Below are 22,855 nucleotides of genomic sequence, written 5' to 3' on the forward strand. Positions count from 1 at the left end.
ATTAGGTAATGGGTGGAAAATGCTGAATGCAGAAGTGCCTATTTATCCATGGCCATGACAGAAGTCTGGCTCCAAGCAGAGCACGCCATTGTCCTACGTTCTGGGACTTACTAGGGTGCCCTCCTCCTGCCCTTGAGGGACCAGCCTTCCAGAACGAACAGGAAGAGGCAGGTATAATTCCACCACTTGCTTATTTTAAATCACTTCTCTTATTGGGTAGAGTTGAACCAAAGGTTTAACGGGGTCTTTCATTATGCCCTCTTTTAGATTCCTATCATGAAAATTGTGGCTCTTCTGATACCTGTTTCCAGAGGGAATATACTAAAGAAATGGAGACCCAAAGATTATTTAGAATCAACTTTGTATCATGTCCACACACTGAAAGTACTTTAGGTGAGATAAGGTATTCAGCTAGCATAAGGTAACCTGAACCTCCACTGATTTCGGCATTGTCTGTGTCTTTTTTATCTCTCACAGGAAGCCTGTTTCACAGGGTCTGTCATTTCTGAAAGATTTAGGCAACATAGTGCAATGTAATGTCAGTTTAAAAGGGTGAGCCTTTCAGATGGGTAGTCTGCAGCAACAAAACAAAACAGGAATCCAATGCACCTTAAATACTAACAAAGGTTTACACTGGAATACATTCTTGGTCTCTAAAAGGTGCCACCAGAATTCTGTTTTGTCTTTTGAGTCATCTTTCAAATTTTTGCTGCTTTGTAGTCTGATTGTAAATGCTTTGCTCAGGTGAAACAGTAAAAATTCTGGGACAAATACAGCAGGAACGGAGATAATAAAATAATGTGCAAATGAAAATGGGAAGATGAAAATTGTGCTGCTAACTAGTGCTCGAGTGTGCCATAGAATATGCATCTGGTTTAAATTAAGAGGAAAAACTGGTGAATTATTTGACCCATAGTAGATTTAAGTGTAGATCAAGAGGATGGCAAAGAGTGAATGTGGGGCTTGTTGCATTTTGCTTATTGGAATTTACTGGGCATGCAGTCATTCTGAGGGGGAAAACAGAGTGCAGTGTCCTATTTTTACAAGCATGGGTTTAGGATGTCTGCATTACTGTACACTGAGCTAAGCAAAACTTCCTGGGGATTCCCTGGAATGTTTTTAATGTAGGAAGTAGATTAAAATATTTAAAATTTCATCAAACATTTAGTTCTTAATGTTGTCTGAAAGTGTGTATGTGGTATTTGTATAATAGCTTTGTACCTTTTTTTCTATATACTTTCCCCATTCTTAGCCTTATTTTAAAATTTGCTCCAGGTTTCTGAATCAATTGATAGCCTTCAGGTAGGGTGGTTTGGGGCTGTTTGTGCTGTATGTGATTGCAAAATCCCTCTGGACACCCTAAAGGTTGATAAATCTTCTCTATAAGTAAGAGTTGTTATGGAACTATCGCTGCTTCTTCCTCATACGTGTATGATTCCTCCTCTCCCTCCCCTGCGTCATCCCATTTATTTTTATTGGAGATTTTCTGTGGTTACTTGCTCCAAAATAAACTACTTACACACAATTTAAAAGGTCATTTGGCTATTTGCTGCACATAGCTGTTTCAGTGTATGTTGCTACCCGCACCAGTTACTGTGGCATGGTGAACAAACATTGTGCATTTGGCAAACTGCCTCTGATGAGGTGGGCTTCACTTATAAATACGGGAGAACAAAAACTGTGAAACAGTCCCACATGGAGAGAATTTTTTTTTAATGGCACATGGATAGTATATGTTAAGATGCACTGTTTTTTCCTCTCCTCTTTGTGGTAACTATGCTTGAATTCCAGCATCCCAGATCAATCAGTGTCAACTTTGACATTTTAAGAAAGAATTGCGGGGATGGGAATCCTGAGCTGCTGAGTGATCGCTCTTTCCTGCCCCTTCTCATGTCCCTCTGACCCACTTTATTTTTGGAAGCTCTGGGCTGCTGGATGAATCAGGGCCCCATCATTCTTGCTGCTTTAGCTTTCACTGGAGCCAGCCAAGCTGTACAGATCAATGCTAAGCTTTAATCTAATCTCTGGAATGTGATGCTGGGATGGTGGCTCTTTCTTGTCCCCCAGCTGCTACTGAACTCCTTCTAGGGGAGTGCTGCTGGGCTCACGTATAGACAGATCATTATAGGCTGTGTGGGGCCAGGTCTGTGGGAGGGAACAATAGATGTACAGTGTGCTCTGCAAGTTGGTGCAGCATAATCTTCTCAATTTATTTTTCTTGTTAGTTCTTGTCCAAAGTTTGCCCCTGTCCAAAGAGACTTAAATGGGCAGAGATTGTCTTCCCCCAGGCAAGAAAAATTATGCCTTTCCTGGACATTTTGTTCAAGCAAGAAAAATCTGCTCAGGGTCCCTGTCCCTAAGGAAATCGAACTGGCCTCAACCAGAACCAGGGCCTTTTTGGCTGTAGCTCCAGCCTGGCGGAACACTCTGCCAGTTTAGATCAGAGTTTCGGCAGTTCCTCAGGACACGTAAGCCAGAGCTACTCCGTCAGGCCTATGGTTGAGGCCAGAAGTAACATCTATCAACGTTGGCCTCTTTGTCTGATACCACCAGGATGAGAACATAAGAGAAAACACCTGGTCAGTTTTAATACTTCATATTGAATACTTCATTTATTATTTCAATTGTATAATATTTTAATAATCTTATATTTTTATTAATCTTGAATTTTACGTAGGGATTCTATGTATGGCACATGAAGTAATCTGCCCTAAATTTCTGAAGACAGGGTGGAATATAAATCCCATAATAAACACACAAACAAACAAACAAAATTGCACGACTAGGTTGTGGGGATGGGGGGGGGATTTGGGAGACTAATTTTTTTTTGTTCTCTGATGTCCATGCCATTTACTATACTTGAGTCATATTACATATCTGGCCTTGCTTGTTGTATCTCAGCAGATTGGATCCATTGTGAAATCTTGTCTAGTTATGCCAAAGCTGATGGAATACAGGTGCTTTGCTTTGCACAGCTGTCTGTGTAATATATGGGAGCCAGGAGGAGGCTACAGAAGGCTCATGCAGCAAACAAACAAAAGAGAATGAAGGGTAAACTTCAACTATCCTATGGAATCACACTAAGTAGAAGGGGGGGGGTATAAACACACTAGTTGACAATTAATAGACCTTAGAAGGGGGTATAAGCACACTAGTTGACAATTAATAGATCTTAAATGTTTTGCACATATATTATAAAACTAGATTTAAAGCCCATTTCACTTTTAAATGAAATGGGCGCTAGATGGCTTCTGCCCCCCCCGCCAACTCCCAAAGGCTTCTGCGTGGTTGGTGAGGTGGGGCATGCCGTCTGTGGGCCCGCAGAAGCCTTCCCCCCCCTCCAGAGTGGGGCCTGGGTTGTAAAAGGGGAGTTGGCCTGCCTCGTGTGTGGCCGCTCGGCTCCTGAGCAGGCGTTGGAGAGTGGGGCGCCAATGTGCTGGTCCGCGGCGGCTGGCGATGCGCGGCAGGCGAGGCGGCCATGTGCTGGGCTGCGGCGGTGGTAGGCGAGGCATGGCAGGTGAGGCACGCCGCTGTGAGCGGCGGGCCAGGTGCGGCGGCGGCGGCGGCCTAGGTCGTGCGGGGCATCTCCAGGGCTGGGGGCGAAGGGGTAATGGACAGCAATGGTAAGTAGGGTGTTAGCATCGTTGGGGTGGGCGGGGTGGCTGCTCACGTCGGGCTGGTGTGCGGTGGGAGGGAGTGGCGGCAGCATGGGTGGGTGTTGGGACTTTGGCGGGTGCGGCCAGGGCGGGCAGCGGCGATGGGGAAGCGCGCGGCCGGTCGAGGGAGCATCGAGCCGGGGGGAGCAGAGTGTGGGTCTGCGGGCCATCGTGGTGTGTGGTAGTGTCTGGGGGGGGTGTTCGGAGGGTGGTGGGGCTTGGGGGTCTGGGAGCTCACTGTGAATGGACTTGCGGCGCGGGGCGGCGTGCGGCAAGCGGCTTGGGGTGTCAGAAGGCAAGGGCGATGGCTCGCTGCCAGGAAAGGAGCAGCTCCTTTCCCGGCAGCGAACCATCTGGGGACAGAGTGTGGGCTTGGAGTCCGGGATGGGCCACTTGGCCCCTGAGTGGCACTCGGAGGGGCCCAATAAGGAGTTTTTATCCTGGACAGGTCCCACCCTAACTCCTCCCCAACAGCCCTTACTGCATTATTTAGTCTGCGATGCCTCGCACCGCGGGTGGTTTAAAGATATATGAGATACCCCTATGTGGCCACAGGTTTATATATTGTGTCCTAGAAATGAAGTAGAATCTTCTTGGGGAAGAATTTGGTGTGAAACAGGTCAGTGCACATGCTTTTCAATGGAACTTGCTTAGATTGTCAAACACATTGAATGCCCTCAATAGTCATAATTGTATCTTAATTATAGTTTCCTTGATCCCCAGGTTTTGTAATTTCATCATTTATAAATATTTAGACATGGTTGATAGTTGAATATATACATTTTCTGATGTTCCTTTATTGGCTGATCTATTTTGAGGATCTAATTTTTAAAGGTTCCTTTTTGTCATGGTGTGTGCTTGCATCCCCTGTTTTGGAGGCTGTGCTTCTGCAGGATATTCTCTGGCTGCAATGTAAAGATTCTCCAGGGAACGGAGCCTTGCGGTGGCAGGCTCGGAAATATTTAGTTGGCCATCAGCAAAGGTGAAATAAGACACTGTCTGTCTGTGGCAGAGATGGGATGTGCTCTTTTTATTCTAAAGGACAGCTGGTTATCAAAACAAAACATATCCCTGGATACGTTGTCTGGAAGGGAGTCCTGTCCTCCCTCCTCCTCCTAGTTGTTAACTACTGCAAGGCAAACAAACAGTAAACAAACTACTTGGTAGCAGCATGTAGGACAAACCTTCCTTTCCTCAACTCAACAAAAATCTCTTTATCCTCAGGCACTGAGAGTTTTTCCACAAGATTTCATATCTCTATGCAGATTTGCTCTTTTTTATGGAGCTGTAACACAACAGTGCAGCAATCAAGAGATGCTATAAAGACAGAGATGTTGTTGCCTTCGCTTCTTTTTGCAGACTTAATTAATTGGCATGACTTAATTGGCATCCTTGTTAAGATTCTGAGAAGGCAGACAAATGTGCTAATCTATTGTAAGGTATCACTATGTACACACTTGAAATAACTGGATGTCTTGAAAATCATAGGCAACTTGTTTGCTGTCCTGAAGAGATTCTCCAGTCCAGCCAATTATCAGATTATTACATACCAGAGTGGCAGCACTGGGTCCGTGTCCTTTGACCTCCTTGGTTTGTACTGTTTTATTGTTTGTATTAATTTTTCATGGTTCTTATTGATACTATGGATTGCCCTGGGCAACACAACTGGAAAGGAGCATATTATATTTTAATAATGAAAGTTTCTCCTTTTCTTATGCAGATGCAGTCCTTATTGGTTCTTAAACATCACACTCTGTATGTACAAAACAATGATCGATACTTGGTCTCTGGATATTTTGAAATGAGCCATCTTGATCTGTGACTTTGAAGAACAAGAAATGTCAGATTGTTCAACTCTGGCATTTATCATGCTCCGCATCCCTGTCTCAGCAAGTTTTGTTATAGAAAAAGTATAGGCTGCGGCGCATGGCAAACAAAGGAGGCCTGTAAAGGGGCTTTAAAAAGTTTCAAATACTGATTTTTAACTTGGATACATAAAACGTATTGGGTGTATTTGTCAACCATGTGGCTTGTACCATGCACAACGTGTAGGTATATGGACTAATGGATTGGGATCCAGGTATTCATTTGCTGTTTTTATCTAGAATCTATGGTCACCCCTGGTTCAAAAACACTTTTTCTGCAAAGCAAACAGAGATTGTGCTGGATTCCAGAGAGAATTAAAAAGTCCTTAAGGGGCATAAACCCTATTTAATGTTGAGACAGGACCAACGAGATAGCTTATATAGACAGCTTCCTATACATCTAAGATGTTATGGAGTGTGGCAAGATAATGATGCTAAAAGTCTGTTTAAAAGTATCCCGGTAACTAGCAAATGTGAATGTAACCTTTTGAATAAAGTGGAGAATTAAATGGGCACTTACTGCATTGCGTCCCTGAGGCGTGGGGAACTGGCAGCCAGTGGCTGGGTGGGTCAGTGGAATATGATGGTCTTGGGTACATGCCATCATTTAATGATGTGGATAGTTTTGGACTCACTAATAACAGAATAAATAGAATGTTAAGCTTCCATCTGATACACATGAATTTAATAATAAATGCAGTGTTATTTTATAAAGGTCAGAGTTCTGGGTGTAAGGGCAGTGATCCATTCTGTATAGTTAGTAAGCAGAATATTATCTACTAGAAATGTCTTAAGTGCTGGCTTTATTCATTCAGCTTGTTTTATTCTTTCTTACAGAAACTCAATCCTAAAAATGGCATGTTTAGCTGTCTTTTATCAGAATATTGTTTGTTGATCACTAGATGGAGCTATAGCTCTCTAAATAAACTAGTTCTGCAATTTGCACCAAGGAAGGCAAGATGATACTGTCTCTTAAATGGCAGTCTTGATGTAACACTATCTTCCATTTCTTACATTGCTTTCCCCCTCTCCAGATGAAATACAAATCCGTGCATCTAAACCCTTGTTACACATGACACTGAACTACAAAATTTGAGTCCAATGGCACCTTTAAAACCACCATAGACATTGTACTGTATGTTCAATCATACGCATGAATGTTGGCTCATTCAGAAGTATTCATGTGATTGTTCTGTAGTGCAATGCAGTTTTGGCAAAGCCTAAATACATTTCAGGTCAATGGTTCAATTACTGGGTATTTAGTGCACCAAAATGTCAAAACAATCCCCCCCTTTTAATAACCAGTTTGACTAAATAAACAGCTAATGCTGCAAGCTTGTTCCATCTTAGATTCTTCACAGCATGTGTTAATTTTAGAAGGACCAGGAGAGATTGTAAATGCAGGCCTAATCCTGAAGAGCCAGTTAGCCATAGTCCATATGAGTATATGAGGTCAAGGGAACGAAATAGCCTTGTGATCATAAAAAGAATTCAAAGTAAAGATCGTTGTGCTGCTCAAGAATTGACCCATTGAATAAAACAATATTTTAAAAGGAAAACATGTAATCATTAACAGCATCATCAATTAATGGTTATTTATTAGTCTCAACAGAAAATAAACTTTGTCTGCAGAGGTGGCAAAAATCTGATAACAGAATGCTGGCAGCTACCTGCAAGAAGTGGCTTTTGTGAATCCTACTTAAGAGGTTCCCAGAGGCACCTGGTGGGTTGTTGCTGAAGGTGGAAGGCACGGCTGGTCTGGCTCAGCCTTGGTTTCCTGCAGCAGAGAGATTAGTGTTGCTGAGACATAATGTAGGGGAGATGGTGGCTTTTCTTGAACTAATGTCTATTAGTGAGGACCTGCATTTGCTGGCAGGGGCTCATGGGAATTGGAGTCCATGAACATCTGGAGGACCACAGGTTGACTACCCCTGCTTTAAACAGCCACTGGTGGTTTGGGGTGCTAATTGCCCATAAATGTTGCTGTCTTGCATAGATTTACAATGGGAAAAGTTAACATACAGTTCAAAAACATATCATAGAATAGATAGTTGCACGGCATTGTCTGCTGCTTTTAAAAGGCTAAATACTGGCAAGTGCAACTTGTCTACTGGGCTGTCTTTCCTTCTTTTCCCCCTTCACCCATGAGAATTTTGAGGTGTGCAATAGCAGAAATGCTTACAGTTGGAACAGTTAGTAAAGCTGCTGTGAGTTGTGCCCCTTTGACAAAGGCTTAATGTATATGGAAATAGGCAGCTGGAACTTTTCATGTCATGGCAGTAAATAACATCCCATGAAGCCCCCATTAAAAGCTTAAGGAGCAGGATCTTTTTTTCTCCAGGCTGTTAACAGCCCTAATTGGGATTCTGTTCAGCCTTGTTACAGGATGGACTACCATTGCCTGCCATATCAGCCATGGAGGCAGAACACCCTGTCTCCCTTTTGGGGAGGAGAAACCAGAATATTCTTCTGAAGCCAGACTTCTGCTGTCTTCTTTGCTGCCTTATTAATAATGCACATGTCAAAGAGAAAAGGCTCCTTTTGTGTGACCTTTGGGCTCTCGAGAAGAGGAGCAGTGCTGTCCCCACACAGTCCCGGCCTTCACTTACCAGCCTTTCTATTTCCCTTTCAATGTTTCTGTTTTACTCTTCACCTTCATTCATTGACTTCCCTTCTTATGTTGATGCTAAAATCTCCAGGGCAGTGGTTCCCAAACCTTTTCAGCTCCCAGGCCACATCCCTAGTGCTTCCCCCCCCACCCCAAACACATACCTACTGCAAATTCAAAACACGCTATATTGCCTATACTTCTTTGGGTTTTGAAAATCCCATAACCAGGAGTAAGCAGAAGACTTTTCCAGTCTCCCAAAGATGCATACCATTTGGGGTTAAGAAATTCCTGGAGATCTGGAGTAGAGCCTGGGAAGATAAGAGTAGATCTGGGAAGAGTAGATCTGGGAAGATCTGGAGTAGAGCCTGGGAAGATAAGAGTCTGAGGAGGGGAAGGAACTCAGCAGGAATATGATCGTATCCATCCCACCATCTAAAGCTGTTTTTTATTCAGGAAGCTAAGATGGCTTGGCCCTGGTCAGCATTGGGATGGTAGTCAACCAAAGGCAAATAAGGGATGCTACTTCCCAGAGGCGGCAATGGCAAGCCGCCTTGGAACGTTTCCTAAGAAAATGCATATGCAGTAGGAAGAGTCAGACTGCTGCCCGCCTACTGCCCCAATATTCCTCACCACCCCCTGCATCCTTCTACTGCCCCTGGGGGCAGATGTACCTCCCACTTTGGGAGCCCCTACTATAGGGCAAGGGCTGTGTCATTCTTCTCCTAGTATATCATTGCTGCTGAATGGATAGTGACAGTTATTAATGTCATCCTTTTTGTTGTATTGTGGTAGGAGGGAGAAGTTATAAATGACAAGAGGTAAGAAGTAGCTACAGATTAGAACAATCATAGTTTCCCCCCTGATTATAGAATTATCAAAGCTATTCCCATTTCAGTCCCCCCCCCTTCCTCAGCTGCTTGCCTGATAAAGACTTTTGAATCATACTGGTTATTTCCTTAGTCTCAGACCTTAGCCACAAAGTTTCAGTTTATTTCAGAAAATTTAATAATACATAGACTATTTGTATCTACAGGTAGGTGGTGGTGAAAGTGCCAACAAGTCACAGCTGACTTATGGTGACCTGTAAGGTTTTCAAGGGAAGAGACGTTCAGAGATGCCTCTGTGTCATACCCCTAGTATTCCTTGGAGGTCCTCCATTCAAATACTAGCCAGGGCTGACCCTGCTTAGCTTATGAGATCTGACAAGTTCATACTAACCTGGGCTATACAGTGTCTTATCTGCACTGGGCTTTTTATCCTCTATCAGCTTCAATTTTAAAAAGCAATCTGCACCTGGTCCAATTTCCAGTCTGATGTAAATTGGGTTTATTGTTCCATCTTTAATGTTCCAGCTCCACTCTAGAGTCACACCACCTTTTCTCTGGAATATTTGAGAGTGTAGATCCACTTAATTGGGAAAAAGCACTTTGAAATCACACTCTTCCATGTGCAGATGTTTACCTTTTCAGATTTCCCCCCTTCCTCCTCCTCCATGGTTGGCCACATCTCCATTGTTCTCCCCAAGGCTGCCACCCTGTGCTCCTTTGGCACTTCCCCCCTCCCCCACTCACTCTAACTACCTCATGGTCCTTCAGCACTCCCCACCAGCTTGCCCTGGCTATAGAGCTGTTTGGGAACAAAAGACAGGAAATAAAACCCTCTCAATCTGCCTTGTTCTCTTTCAATGCCAGCTGGAGATTCACACAACCTCTGCTCCCCCCCACTCTAGTTTCAGAGCTGACTGGGAAGGGAGGTGAAAGTAAAAGGCACCTACAGGTGCTGGTACATGCCCTTCCCATTGAAGCATGGTGGAGAGAGGAGATTGACAATTGGATTGATTCAAGTGCAGAAGACAGCTTCTGGGTGAATGCTGTTTTGAGTGAGGAAACAAAAACATTGCAGATCTGTTGCAAGATCCAGGTTCAGATCGATCAGAATTCAGTAGGATCGAGGGGGGGGGGGAAAGTGAGTGCAGATAGTACTTAGGTCAGGGCACCTACAGGCTAAAGTGCCCAAATTAATCTTGTCCATTTCAAATACACAAGCCAGTAACACAATGGTTGTCCTTTACATTATTTTATTTCATTTTTAAAATCAACTTCACTTAAAACACAGTTTATATTAAATCTTAAAAAGAGTAACAAAACAACATTCTAAATGTCTTTTAAAAACACTAAAACTAAAATTTATTAACAATAAAAATGCAGCATATAAAAAGCATCAGGCACAAAGCTATTAATAGTCTGCATAAACTGGATGGACAGTAGCCTGGCACTGAGAAGTCAGTAATGATGGCACAAGGCAAATCTCTCTAGGAAGAGAAGGTTAAAGAACTTCTTCATAGTAGGCACCTTCATAACATCTGAAGCTGGGTTATATTTGGAGAAAGGCTTAGTACTTAGGTAAATTTATATGGGAAAAGACATTCCTTTTGGTACCCTGGTCCCAGCATCTTTAATTGTGCCTGGAAACAAAATGTTGATTTTACAATATTGGGATGATTTTACAATATTGGAATAGTACAATGTCTTGTGCTCCAATTAGCAATCTAGTTGCCTTATTCTAGCTCCATTGAAGTTTCTAGGCTTTCTCAAAGTTACCTCACATCAGTTCACTGTAGTAATTAAGCTTGGGTGTGACTAAAGCATAGTTAATGGTGGCCAGATAATCTCTTCCTGTGTGTGATGTTCTTGCTCTTGATCAGAACATAGCACATGTACAGAAGGAACTTCAATCCCTCTAGGGTTGCCAGCTCCAGGATGGGAAAAACCTGGATACTTTGAGATGGAGCCAACAGAGGGTGAGGTGAGGGACTTCAGTGGCATACCTACATCCCCTCCTCTCCTCACACCACTGTTACTACTAAGAAAAGTAGTCTAAGAAAGGAATTTTTAGGCTCATTGCAGAAGGCCCATGTAGCTTTCCCCTTGACCAAGTCTATTTAGGGTAACAGTGTACATGGGAATACTGAAGCTCCTTGCACCAGGCCCTGATCCAGAATAAGAATAGTGCACAGGGCAAGACAGGAGAACAGGAAGATCGTGTATGACTGTTATATAGCTTTGGTCTCCATCTTCTGAAAATCAGCCCTAAATGTATTCACTCTCATTCACTGAGACTCTAGGAACCTGTTCAAGACATCTACAGCCATACCTCAATTAGACAAAAAGGCAGAAGGCCCACTAAGCAAGAAATAATCCCAGACACTTCAATTCTATGCACAGGACAGATATGGAATGCTCTACAGCTTGTACTGTTATAATCACACTTGAATAGATTTTTTAATGTCATTCTCATAGCTTTCTTTCTGGTAACTGAATGGAGTCCAAGAAAAGATTGAGGAGTTGAAGCCTTTGCTCAACAAATTTATCTCATGGGTAACATAAGAATCCTCTCTGATCAATATGCTCTAAAATATCACATTTTAAATGGTACAATATACATCCTGTTGGAGCTTCTACTTCCTGGCAAATCTTCCATTATCTTCCATACCCGTCCAAAGACTAGAAGAGCCTATATTCACTGATCTTGTTTCACTTTCCTAGCAAGTGACTGCTCCTTCCATATTATCTATTAATCATCAGAGAAAGGCCCCAAAGGACGAGACTGCTAAGGCAGCTACGGGATTTCACGGTGAACCAACTGCAACAAATTTGATTGAATCATTTGGTGCTTAACCTTCTGATGAGCAAATTCACCTAGCAATTAATTGAAAATTCCTCAGAGAATCTTAGGGGAGAAATCTCTTTTTGTGGAGGAGATGTTACCTCTTCTGAGTTATTTTAATGTCTTATTAGTTAGTTATTAGTTGTGTTGGAGGCCCTTACTGAGCCACTGACAAATCAGGGATTTCAAGTTACTCTTTTATTGAAATACAGAGTTGCCAGGTTATTACAACTGTTTTATCTGAGTCTGGAGTTTCTGGGGTGGATGCCCAACAGGAGCATGTAGGCTTTTCTGCTGTTCTGTTCTTCCTTTCAACTCAAACTGAAGATAATTGTTAAACAACTGGACAAACTAAATCTTGTAATAATGCTTCCCAAAAACTCATGACAGTTAGTGACTGGAAAGGAACATAGCTGTGTGTTCAATGTATTGGCAAAAAAGTCATTCTAGCAATTTATCTTTATACGTGTAGACATGAAAAACTAGCAAAACTCACAAAATGAGCATCTCTTGTAGGCTGAGCAATATGGAGTTTGGCATGAGAAACTACAGAAAATATTGTCCTTCAATTTGTACAGCAGGTTTAGAACTAATCCTCTTCTATTATTTATCCAGCACCAATATACATGGTCTTTTAGTGAAATCAGCAAAAGACACAGGTACTTATCTCACAGAATTTCCAATCTGAATTATGACAGCAGAGGGGAAAGAAAAGGGGAAGATTAGCCATGGGTAATATGGAAAACTGGAAAAAATTTAACATTGTGGATTTTTTTCTCTTATGCTATTATAAGAAATAGAAGAATTCAAAAATAGTTCCCAAGATTTCCCTGTTGTATATTTGTAAATATAAAACGAAAGAAGAATGCAAGGCCAAGTCTTAGGCTTAAACTAAATAAGACAAAGTTTCATCTCTGAAACTCCCGATATATCTTTTTGCCCTAAAACTAGCTGTGGGGCCCAGTATGGACCAGGACTGCAGTGTTTTAGATGTGTGTGTGTGCATGCCCATGTGTGTATGTATGTGTGTGCATGTGAGGGTCACTCTTCCAAGTTCCACTTCCCCAGCAAACAAACAAACAAACAATCCACTCTGGGTTACTTTTAACCCCGACTAGCCCTCATTCATATCAACTGACCATGTCTTTTGAAACAAAAAGGTAACTCAGGAGTTCCCTAGATGAGGAGGCACCCATACAGCATACAATGCAACAAACCACTGAGATCCTTTTGCAACAGCTTCTTCACCATCCCTCCATGCTGAAATAGAAAATGTTTTTGTATCAACCAACTCCTTTCCCAAATACCAGTTCTCAGGGTCAAACAGCTCCACCAAACAACTTTCCTTTTGCCAGATTTGCTCATTCTTTCTTCTTGCCCTTTTCTGGATTGTCTCTCCATATGCGGTAGGTGAGACAAGAAGCCAAGGTCAGCCAGGCAAGATAAGGCAGCATCAGTGCAGTGGCAGTCTTGTTAACAGGGTACCAGGAATACATGGTGGCCACCACCAACCCATACAGACCCACAACATCCAGCAATGCCTGGAGGAGAGAAATAGAAAGGGTCAAGCCATCTATACACCAGAAAGAATGCTGAAAGCATGAGCCCAACTCCCAGTTTAGCTGCTGCCGCAGAAACAGGTGTATTCTGCAAGAGCAGATCTGTTCAGGACCACCCCCAATCTCTTCTGCAAACCTCTCTTGTGATATAGTCGACACCACTTAATTTCATTCTTATTCCCCGTGTCTCCCCAATGGGGACCCAAGACAACTTGCATCATTTTCCTTTCCTCCATTATCAACCCAAAAACCCTGTGAGGAAGGTTAGGCTGAGATGGTGCAACTGGCCCCAAGTCACCCGGCAAACTTCCATGACCAACCAGGGATATGGACCTGGCTCTCCCAGTTCCTAGCCTAACCACTAGGCAACAATGGCCCCTGGGTGACAAAATAGACTAGGTGTGTTTATAATCAGCATTTAGGTTTTTCTTTATATAAGAACAGTGCTCAATATGTGAGTTGGATGTATTTTGCATTGCACAACACAATCTTTAAAAAATCCCATTTCCCCTTCCTCCTTTGCATGACACAGCAAACTGAAGGCTAGAGACACTTACAAGGGATTGCTTCATCTGTAGTCATCTAAGAATAGAAAATCACCTCTCCTTTGGACCTTTCATAAAGAAGCACACAGTGGTATTTTCCAATACCCAGAAGAGGTTTGTAATTGAATATTTTATGCATAAGAAGTCTGTGCTGTATATTTTGAAGGCAACGGTGTATATTTATTAATTCTAAGTTATTTATTAGGAACAGAAATATTTTTTGGCGGAGGATTCTGCCTGTCATATAACAATCAACATGAATATATTGCAGGACCAGACCCAACGAGAAGAGATTAAAGAAGTAAGTAAATTATTAGAATGTATATAATTGAATAAGGATAACAGCAGCACTAATTTCTAATTTCTGTCACCCACAGGTATGCACCTCCCTGTTGAAAATTGGAAAAAAATTCTGTACAACTGTGTGAATCTACATATTGACCTCTGAGGAATGATTGAAGCACATTAGGTCTGAACTTATTGTCAGTATGATTGAAGCACATTAGGTCTGAACTTATTGTCATTTCTGGTATACATATTGTGTGTTCCCAAGAGCTAAAATGTTCTTTTCTTTTGGTTTTTAAACACATTGAGCTCTGATAATAATTTTTTAATTTTAATTATTTATAATTATATTTATATTTATATACCAGACTCCCCAAAGAGCCTCTTGTGGCACAGAGTGGTAAGACAGCCGTCTGACAGCTTTGCCCATGAGGCTGGGAGTTCAATCCCAGCAGCCGGCTCAAGGTTGACTCAGCCTTCCATCCTTCCGAGGTCGATAAAATGAGTACCCAGCTTGCTGGGGGGTAAACGGTAATGACTGGGGAAGGCACTGGCAAACCACCCCGTATTGAGTCTGCCAAGAAAACGCTAGAGGGCGTCACCCCAAGGGTCAGACATGACTCGGTGCTTGCACAGGGGATACCTTTACCTTTTACCTTTTACCTTTTACCAGACTCTCCTGGTATGTACCTGCTTGTGGCAGTTTACAGCATTAAAATAAATAATACACTAAATATTTAAGAATTTAAAACTAGTTTAAAATACATCAACCCATATTAGTTAAAAAACCTTAGTTTCTGTATCCCCCCATCTCCAAGGATGAGTTAGTCCTGGGAAGGGCACATTTGATGATGTCACTAGTTGTTTACTGGCCCCAACCAAAAGCTTGGTGGAAGAGCTCTGTTTTGCAGGCCCTTCGGTACTGAGAAAGTTCCTGAAGGGCTTGCAGTTCTTTCAGGAACTTCTTCCACCAGGTAGGGGCCAAGACCAAAAAGGCCCTGGGCCTGGTTGAGACCAGACATACTTCTCTAAGACCAGAGATAACAACTCGGATCAAACTGACTGATTGAAGTGCTCTTTGGGGGGCATAATTTGCTAGGTGGTCCCTCAGGTATGCTGGCCCCAGACCATGTTTGACCTTAAAAGTCAATGCTATTACCTTGGGCTTGATCTGGAATTCAACTGGGCCTTTCCTACCTAGCCAGAGGACCTCCATCTTGGAATTTCAGCTGACTCTGCTTGATCCAAGTCATCACTGCTTCCAAAAAACTGGCAAATGTCTCTGGGGGATGTTCCATTAGGAGCTGGAGCTGGGTATCATTGGCATACTGATGGCACCTGTGCCCAAATCTCTGGACCATTTGGGCCAGAGGGTGCATGAAAATGTTGTGAACAGACTGGGTGACAAAAATCACACCCTGAGGAACTCCGCATGAGAGCTCACAGCGGCATGACTGACTGTCTTCCATTGCAACCTTCTGTCTGCAATCATAAAGACCTTAAGATGGTATGGTTAGTACATTTCTTTCTCCCATGTGCTGTCTTCTGGCTCTGGCAGATGAAATGATAAGCTAAAAAGAGAGATCCTTCATTCAAAGCCACAGCTGGATGTCAGATTCTCAAGCAGAGCAGCCAAAGTGGAATACACAATACTTTTAGCAGTACTCTTAGAAGAGCTATAATTTCTATATCCTGTTATGTCATCAAATTACAATGTAGCTTCCATACATACATATAACTAATATGTTAGTGAAGTTAGGATCCTTCCACAATTCCCTAGAGAACTTTATACTTTAGCCACTGGGTACTCTGAGACTGCCTTCTCTTTCTCCCAGATACAGCATAAATCTAACATACATTTTCTCCAATTCTCCTATTAATAATTTGGTATGTTCCAGTTTGACAAGCCATAAATGAATAATGAGCTCACACTGAAAAGCTGGCATTTGCTTCCTTATTAGGTCAAGGTGTGGCATTCAAAGCTGTTTATCTCAGACATGAGTCTTGACTGAAAAAGTAAAACACTCTCCATTATAGACTGCTAACTCTTATCCTTCTCAAGGCAGCCAGTGAAGCCCCAAATCCAAGGAAAGCAGCTGTAGGCCACTGGTATCATTAGCAGGCACCACCTGCAAAGCATAGACAAGCAATGCAAGTCTTTTGCCACAGCTCGGTTGAACAGCTCCTAACTCTAGGCATCCCTAGAGTCCATGGCTCTGGAGTACTTTGCTTTCATGACTTCCATATTCTGTAACCACAAAACCTGAGTATCATCACTGGAATATATTACACACACAAATGTATGCAATTTCCTTCTTTGTTCTGTGAAACGATTTTGGTTTTGGTATATCCTTTGGCAATAAACACATGAAAACAAGGCCTGAGGGCCATGAACCACAGAGGAGAGAATGAGAATGAAGAAGTCCTACTCCTTAACAACCAGAATCTCTTTCTGGTTTTTAACTTCTTGGAGGAAAACCCTGAATATTCTGGCAGCACAATCCTAAACAAAGTTGTCCATTTCGGTCTACTAAAACCAATGGGCTTAGAAAGGTGTAATTCTGTTTATGACTCCATTGTGTGGCACGTCTGTGTGCATGTTATATAAATAAAAACGAATATGGGGATTCCCACAGATTCCTAGACAGCCTGCCTAGAGATCCTCAAAAGTAACTGAAATACAGGCAAAATAAGAACACTGTTACCAGTTTTAGGTTATGAGCACCAAAGAATATAGGAGTCCACACCCAGTTCAAGGCAAGCTGAGCTCCATAGAGGCCCAGGGGGACAACTGCTTTGCTGCTGAAGCCATCAAGGTCTCTCCACACCAGGTATGAAGCATAGCTGCAGAAAGGGAAATTAGTCAGATTTTATGCTTTCAGATGTCACAATATCTGCCTTTATTAACATGGGTCTTTTAGCCTACAATGCTTGCTTTTATGGTAGCTTACCTTGGTACCACCATAATAACTGATACACATTAAAATATTAATTACAAATTACTTCTAACAATATCAGCTAAATAATAAGAACAGGAACACAGATCATCTGCAACTAGTGAATCCTGAGAAGAGTTATATTTATCATGGTGCAGTGGTTAAGTGCGGCACCTTCTAATCTGGCAAGCTGGATTTGATTCTCTGCTACTCCATATACAGCCAGCTGGGTGACCTTGGGCTCGTAACAGCCCTGATAAAGCTGTTCTGACTGAGCAGTCCTGTCAGGCCTCTCTCAGTCTCACCTACCTCACAGGGTGCCTGTTGAGGGAAGAGGAAGGGAAGGTAAGCCACTCTGAGACTCCTTTGGGCAGTGAAATGCGGGGTATAAAAACCAACTCTTCTTCTCCTAATTGGATTATCACTGGAAGATCCAATATTTTGAGCATACCAGGAAAACCAGTTATAAAAATATAGGGTAGGAGGTTCTGAATTTAGAATAGCCAAATCCCTCGGCATTAACAGTGTGGTATCCTTATGAAATGCAGAAACTTATCTATGACCCAACCATAGTAAACTCATAGGACTACAGATTAGTGATCCTATAATTTTTAAAAATGTAATATTTAGTTAATTAATGATTAAACATTAAAATTTTATTAGTCACAAAGGTCCCACAATTAATCTGGCAACTGTAAAAAAAAAGGTTAATTCTCAATGTGCCACATGGGTTGCAAGAATCTTTGAAGATGAGGCATACTTCCTTATGTGTCATATAGGAGAGGGATGCCTCTTTAGAGATAGTGCCATATTTGCATGCATGATTGGAATACAAAAAAGATAATACTCTTTCTTCTTGATGTAGAGAGAGAAAACTTGGTGTAGTAGGTAAGAACGGTGGCTTCTAATCTGGCCAGCTGGGTTTGATTCCACATTCTTCCTCATGCAGCCAGCTGGGGGACCTTGGGCTGTCACAGTCCTATTAGAGTAGTTCTCACAGAGCTGTCCTGTCAGGGCTCTCTTAGCCCCACCTACCTTACAGGGTGTCTGTTGTGGGGAGCGATGGGAGGCAATTGTAAGCTGCTTTGAGACAACTTTGGCCAGTGAAAAGCAGAGTATAAAAACCAACTCTTCTTTTTCTTCTTCTCATTTGATTTCTATAAGCAGATCTGATTAATTTATTATAACTGAAGCAATTGTTAACTGATTTTTAAGAGTGGCATCCCTAATCAAAACTACTATTTTGATGTAACATCCAAGAAAGTGGGTTTGGATTGCAGCCTTAGATGAAGAGGAGGAAGATTCCAGGAGACCTTACCCCATGCTCGTGTACAGTGTAGTCCAAGCAACTGGGAATATTTTGTTAGGTGGCCGCCATGAAGGCTTCTGTAGATTTTCATACCATGTGGGCACTTCCTTCCGGGTAATCAACCAGCCAAGGAATCCACCAAAATGGGGCAAGGCTGTGAAACCAAGAGCATGAGTCCACATCCTTATACAGACAAGTCAAGCAGGTCTGGATCACGCCTGTGCCTTTGAAACTGAAAAGTGAGAAGGAAACATTGTTAGTTATTTCTGCAGTGCATAAAGTGTTTGGGGTTTCATTTTGCAGCAAAAATTAAATAATTGGATAATTAATAATGTAGTTGTAAACAGTATTACACCTTCCTAAATCCATTGAAACCCAGTAAAAATAAAGTAACAAATTCTTGCTTAGAAATCACACTATTCTGATATTTTTAAAAGAGTTGTCTCAATTTTAACTATGACACAATAAAGCAAACTCATAGTCACTGACTACATGAGATGTAAAGGTAGGATTGTGAGAATTCTAATTACAGTAGCTTTTCTTGATTCCTCAAAAAGAGTTCCATGCAGCTGCAGCATTTATGTCTGCTGTGGTCCCAAAGCAGTTCCAATAAAAATGTTATGGAAATCATTTTGGAGCAACAGGGAGGAGGAATCAATACAATAATCTCTCTTGTAACTACTTCTCTATAATAAGACTTGACTGTGCACCTACCATAACAACAGATTTAAACAATAAGCAGCTACAATTATGTGGATCATGCTTTATTAATCTTATCAGAACCAAACTGTCTCTAAAGCCACCATATTCAATTTATTGTTGTAATTTTCTCTTTTTAAGAAGCTTCTAGATAAATTGGATGAAATCAGAGGTAATTTCCCTGGGGATATGCCAGTAATACATGAAGCAGTCAGAGGCCATTTTAAATTAACAAATTACATATAAGATATTTAGGTATAGTGGTGATTGTGACAGTAGATACTCATAAATTGGTTTTGTGAGGTAAATTAAATGTTATGTATAATTCTTGGCATTACAATTATTTTAATGTTTTACATGGTGTGGCCATTATAATCCCCAGTAGGTAATATATGAGATTCAATTAGGTGTCTAGAATTTTCCTTTAGGGGCATAATGGGTAGAACAGCAGATGTATTCCAAAAATTGCAGCTAACAACACAAGCAGATTAAATTTTTTCTGCCTGCAGTTTAGCATCTCTCTTTCTTGATTACAGAAGCTTTAAATTTAGTATTTTACTCTTTGGGTGAAATGCCAGCTTTCACTCAGTGGCTCAAGTCAGACATCATATGAAACCAGCGTTTAATTATGGTTGGTGTATGAAACCAGGATTCATCTCACAGACAATCATTAAAATCCTGGCTTGCCACAATTAATACTGACTTCATGCCATAGAGGGCATGGCCAAGGAACAAACCAGGATATGTTAAGATTCACTGTGTTAAAAAGAGAAAGAGCTGTTTTTTTGTACCCCACTTTTTTTTACATGAAGGAGTCTCAAAGCAGCTTACGATCAACTTCCTCTCCCCAGAACAGACATCCTGTGAAGTAGGTGGGGCTGAGAGGGCTCTGAGTGAGAACTGTGTCTAGCCCAAGTTCACTCAGCTGGCTGCATGTGTAGGAGGAGAGCAGAGTCCAACTGGGTTCTCCAGATTACAGGGTGCTTCTCTTAACAATTATACCACGCTTGACAGCCTGGCTTGATTGATCCTAAATAAGCATATTTAGTGTTCCCCATATTCAGACATTCACACTGGCCATAGTTAGTTTAATTAAACCCTGGTTTTGTCTGAACTGACCCTGCATCAATGCTTCTCAGGACTCCCCATTTACTATCATGGCAACACAGAAGGCAAGCTGTGCGTGTCAAACTGCTGGTCTTTGATCTGTTTATTCACTTAGCCTTTTCAGTATGAGGTCACCCACATTTGTGTTTTAGAAAGTCATCTGTCTGAGCCTGTGTTGATATTAATATTTTAGGGATCTTCTAAATGAAGATGGTACATTGTATCTTTTGAGGAATCAAGTGGTAAGAATGATTGGGTTTTAAAATACAGTGGCACCGTATGTAGTTACAAGACTCGGAAGACTGGCACAGAGGACTGCAGTTTCTGAAATTGGGTGAAAGGAAATTTGGACTGACAATTCAAGAGTTAAAACAGTCAGTTTACTGGAAAACAGTCAGTTTACTTGTCTCCCTGAGACAAGTGAAGCCCAGGGGCTTTTTGCACGCCTTCAAAATCGCACAATGGTTGCCAATTGGAAACGCTATTGATTTGCCATAACGCACGACGTCATAGACAATCTGCCACACACCTGAAACCAATCTGCAAAAAGCGCTTCCTTGTAGCGTTTTCAGGGGAATCCCAAAAAGTGGATTCACCCTCCGGAAAGCGCTACACTCTTGCAACCAATCTGCAACACTAGCGAAAAAGACCTGTGCGTTAACATTGTTGCGGTTTCTTCAAAGTCCCTCCTCCTGAACCTGTCCTCCAAACTTCCGGCGAAACGATCGCCATTTTTTTTTCTCCGAGTGAGCGGGGATAAACGCACCAGCGAGCCTCTTTCTGTTTAGAGGCTTCCCTGGCTTCAGTCCTTCACCTTTAGTCACTAAGCACAAACCACTGAAAAGCCCGTTTGCTGATGTATTTTCCCATTAATTTTTACACATTCATTCAGCCGAAAATCGGGCCCGTGAGAGGGGGGGGGGATTTTTTTTTTTTCACTCGAGGCAGCGTGGCAACGATCATACGATCAAACGACAGCTCAAACACATTAGGCAGCTGGATGGGTCTCTCCGTTGCAACAAATCTACACAGATTCGTTACAATGGGTCTGTTTTTTTTTAAAAAAAACCTTTCTTAAAGGGAAAGGGGCTGTTTGGGAGCATGCTAACGGCTGCCCATTGGCTGCTTGACGGCCAGGGGCGGGACGAGCTTGGCAATAGCGCTTCCTTTCTAGCGATTTCTGCCGAGACCGGAAGCTGTGGGAAACGCTACAAAACGCAACTGGATTCCACTACAAAGGCAGGTATGCATAACGACGAATTCCACTATTTTAAATGGCGATTTTCCATTCAGTGACCAATTTGCAACAAAGATCCCGGTGCGTAAAGCCCCCCAGTAATACCTCAGACCTAAGGATTTCTCAATCAGCTGTGGCTTACACGCAGGGGTAGTCAACCTGTGGTCCTCCAGATGTTCATGGAATACAATTCCCATGAGCCCCTGCCAGCAAACGCTGGCAGGGGCTCATGGGAATTGTAGTTCATGGACATCTGGAGGACCACAGGTTGACTACCCCTGGAAACTTTACAGTACAATAGGGTTGTGTTCAGTGATGTACAAATATGACTACAGGGCATCAGAAGTAGAAATAGCAGCAAGGGTTTGTTCTTTTATGCACACTGTGTTATGCATGGCTTTTAATCAAAACAGAGGGGACAAATATGTATTTTTAAATCTTCTTTTAATTCTAACTGAATTTGCTACTATTTTTTTTCTCAGATTAAGTATTTAAGTTTTTCTCAAGAACTTTTTTACGAATTAAAATGACCCCATCTCCATTTCCACATTAAAATTATGTTTTAATATTTCTAATCTATGATGCTTAGTGACAATAAGCCTCACCAAAGTGTATGTATACATTCAATGTGACCTGCCTAAATGTACCAGGAACTCCAGCCCACTCTTATCTGCTTCCTTCTCTTCACACCCTTTGACTCTGAGAAATATTCCTTCAGGACATGACCAGGTCCTCCAGAGTTATGGAAACCAGTTCCTAATCACCCCATCTGCACACTGCTGGCAACAGGGTGTGCAGGACAAGCAGACCGGGGAGTCATAGGATGGTCACAGGGTTTGCAGTAGGTGAATTTTAGGAAAGAATATGGGCCCTTTTCTGATTTCCAAGAATTAGTTAATTATCTAATTAGTCCAATTAGTTAATGATTTAACGTATTAGTCAAAATGTGGACACACCCTGAGTTTATCAGAGTCTCCATTCTTCTAGTTCAAAGCCTATGTATTGCCTTTTGTTCAAGCACTTTAAACCTTCTATGAAATTAAAGCCAGGTAACTTGTGATTTAGGGAAAGGTAGAGGACAGGAAGGCCTGGAGGATCATTGTCTTCAAGCAAAGGTTGGATACACACTTTTCTTGGATGCTTTAGGATGCTTAGGGCTAATCCTGCGTTGAGCAGGGGGTTGGACTAGATGGCCTGTATGGCCCCTTCCAACTCTATGATTCTATGATTCTATGATTGTCCATGGGGTCGCGATGGGTCGGACACGACTTCACACCTAACAACAACAACAACAACAACAACTTGTGGTTTACTACAAGGATTACAAGGCATCCTTTTTCGTGTCATAAGTTCTTTCAGAGACAAAATTGCTCTGCATGA

General features: G+C 42.0%; 1 protein-coding gene and 1 long non-coding RNA gene across 5 annotated transcripts; one reads left to right on the plus strand and one right to left on the minus strand.

Moving 5' to 3' along the window:
• The first annotated feature begins 9 nt into the window (after positions 1-9).
• On the plus strand, positions 10-16,897 carry LOC143835921 (uncharacterized). 3 transcript variants are annotated; one of them, XR_013230407.1, is made up of 5 exons: positions 24-171; positions 268-393; positions 13,890-14,016; positions 14,108-14,203; positions 14,280-16,897. It is a non-coding gene; the product is annotated as an uncharacterized LOC143835921 (long non-coding RNA). The 3 variants fall into 3 exon arrangements; XR_013230408.1 differs by having other exon boundaries at positions 10-171; positions 268-421; positions 13,890-16,897; XR_013230406.1 differs by having other exon boundaries at positions 13,890-16,897.
• On the minus strand, positions 10,193-18,614 carry TSPO2 (translocator protein 2). 2 transcript variants are annotated; one of them, XM_077334378.1, is made up of 3 exons: positions 18,442-18,614; positions 16,935-17,031; positions 10,193-13,339 (listed from the first exon to the last, which is right to left on the minus strand). In XM_077334378.1, the coding sequence occupies exons 1-3, from the start codon at positions 18,612-18,614 to the stop codon at positions 13,160-13,162; spliced, it is 450 nt and encodes a 149-aa protein (XP_077190493.1). In that variant the 3' UTR covers positions 10,193-13,159. The 2 variants fall into 2 exon arrangements, with proteins under 2 accessions (XP_077190493.1, XP_077190492.1); XM_077334377.1 differs by having other exon boundaries at positions 16,893-17,031.
• Positions 18,615-22,855: the final 4,241 nt, after the last annotated feature.

Source organism: Paroedura picta, chromosome 4, assembly GCF_049243985.1.
Source record: "Paroedura picta isolate Pp20150507F chromosome 4, Ppicta_v3.0, whole genome shotgun sequence".
In the NCBI taxonomy this organism is placed as follows: Eukaryota; Metazoa; Chordata; class Lepidosauria; order Squamata; family Gekkonidae; genus Paroedura; species Paroedura picta.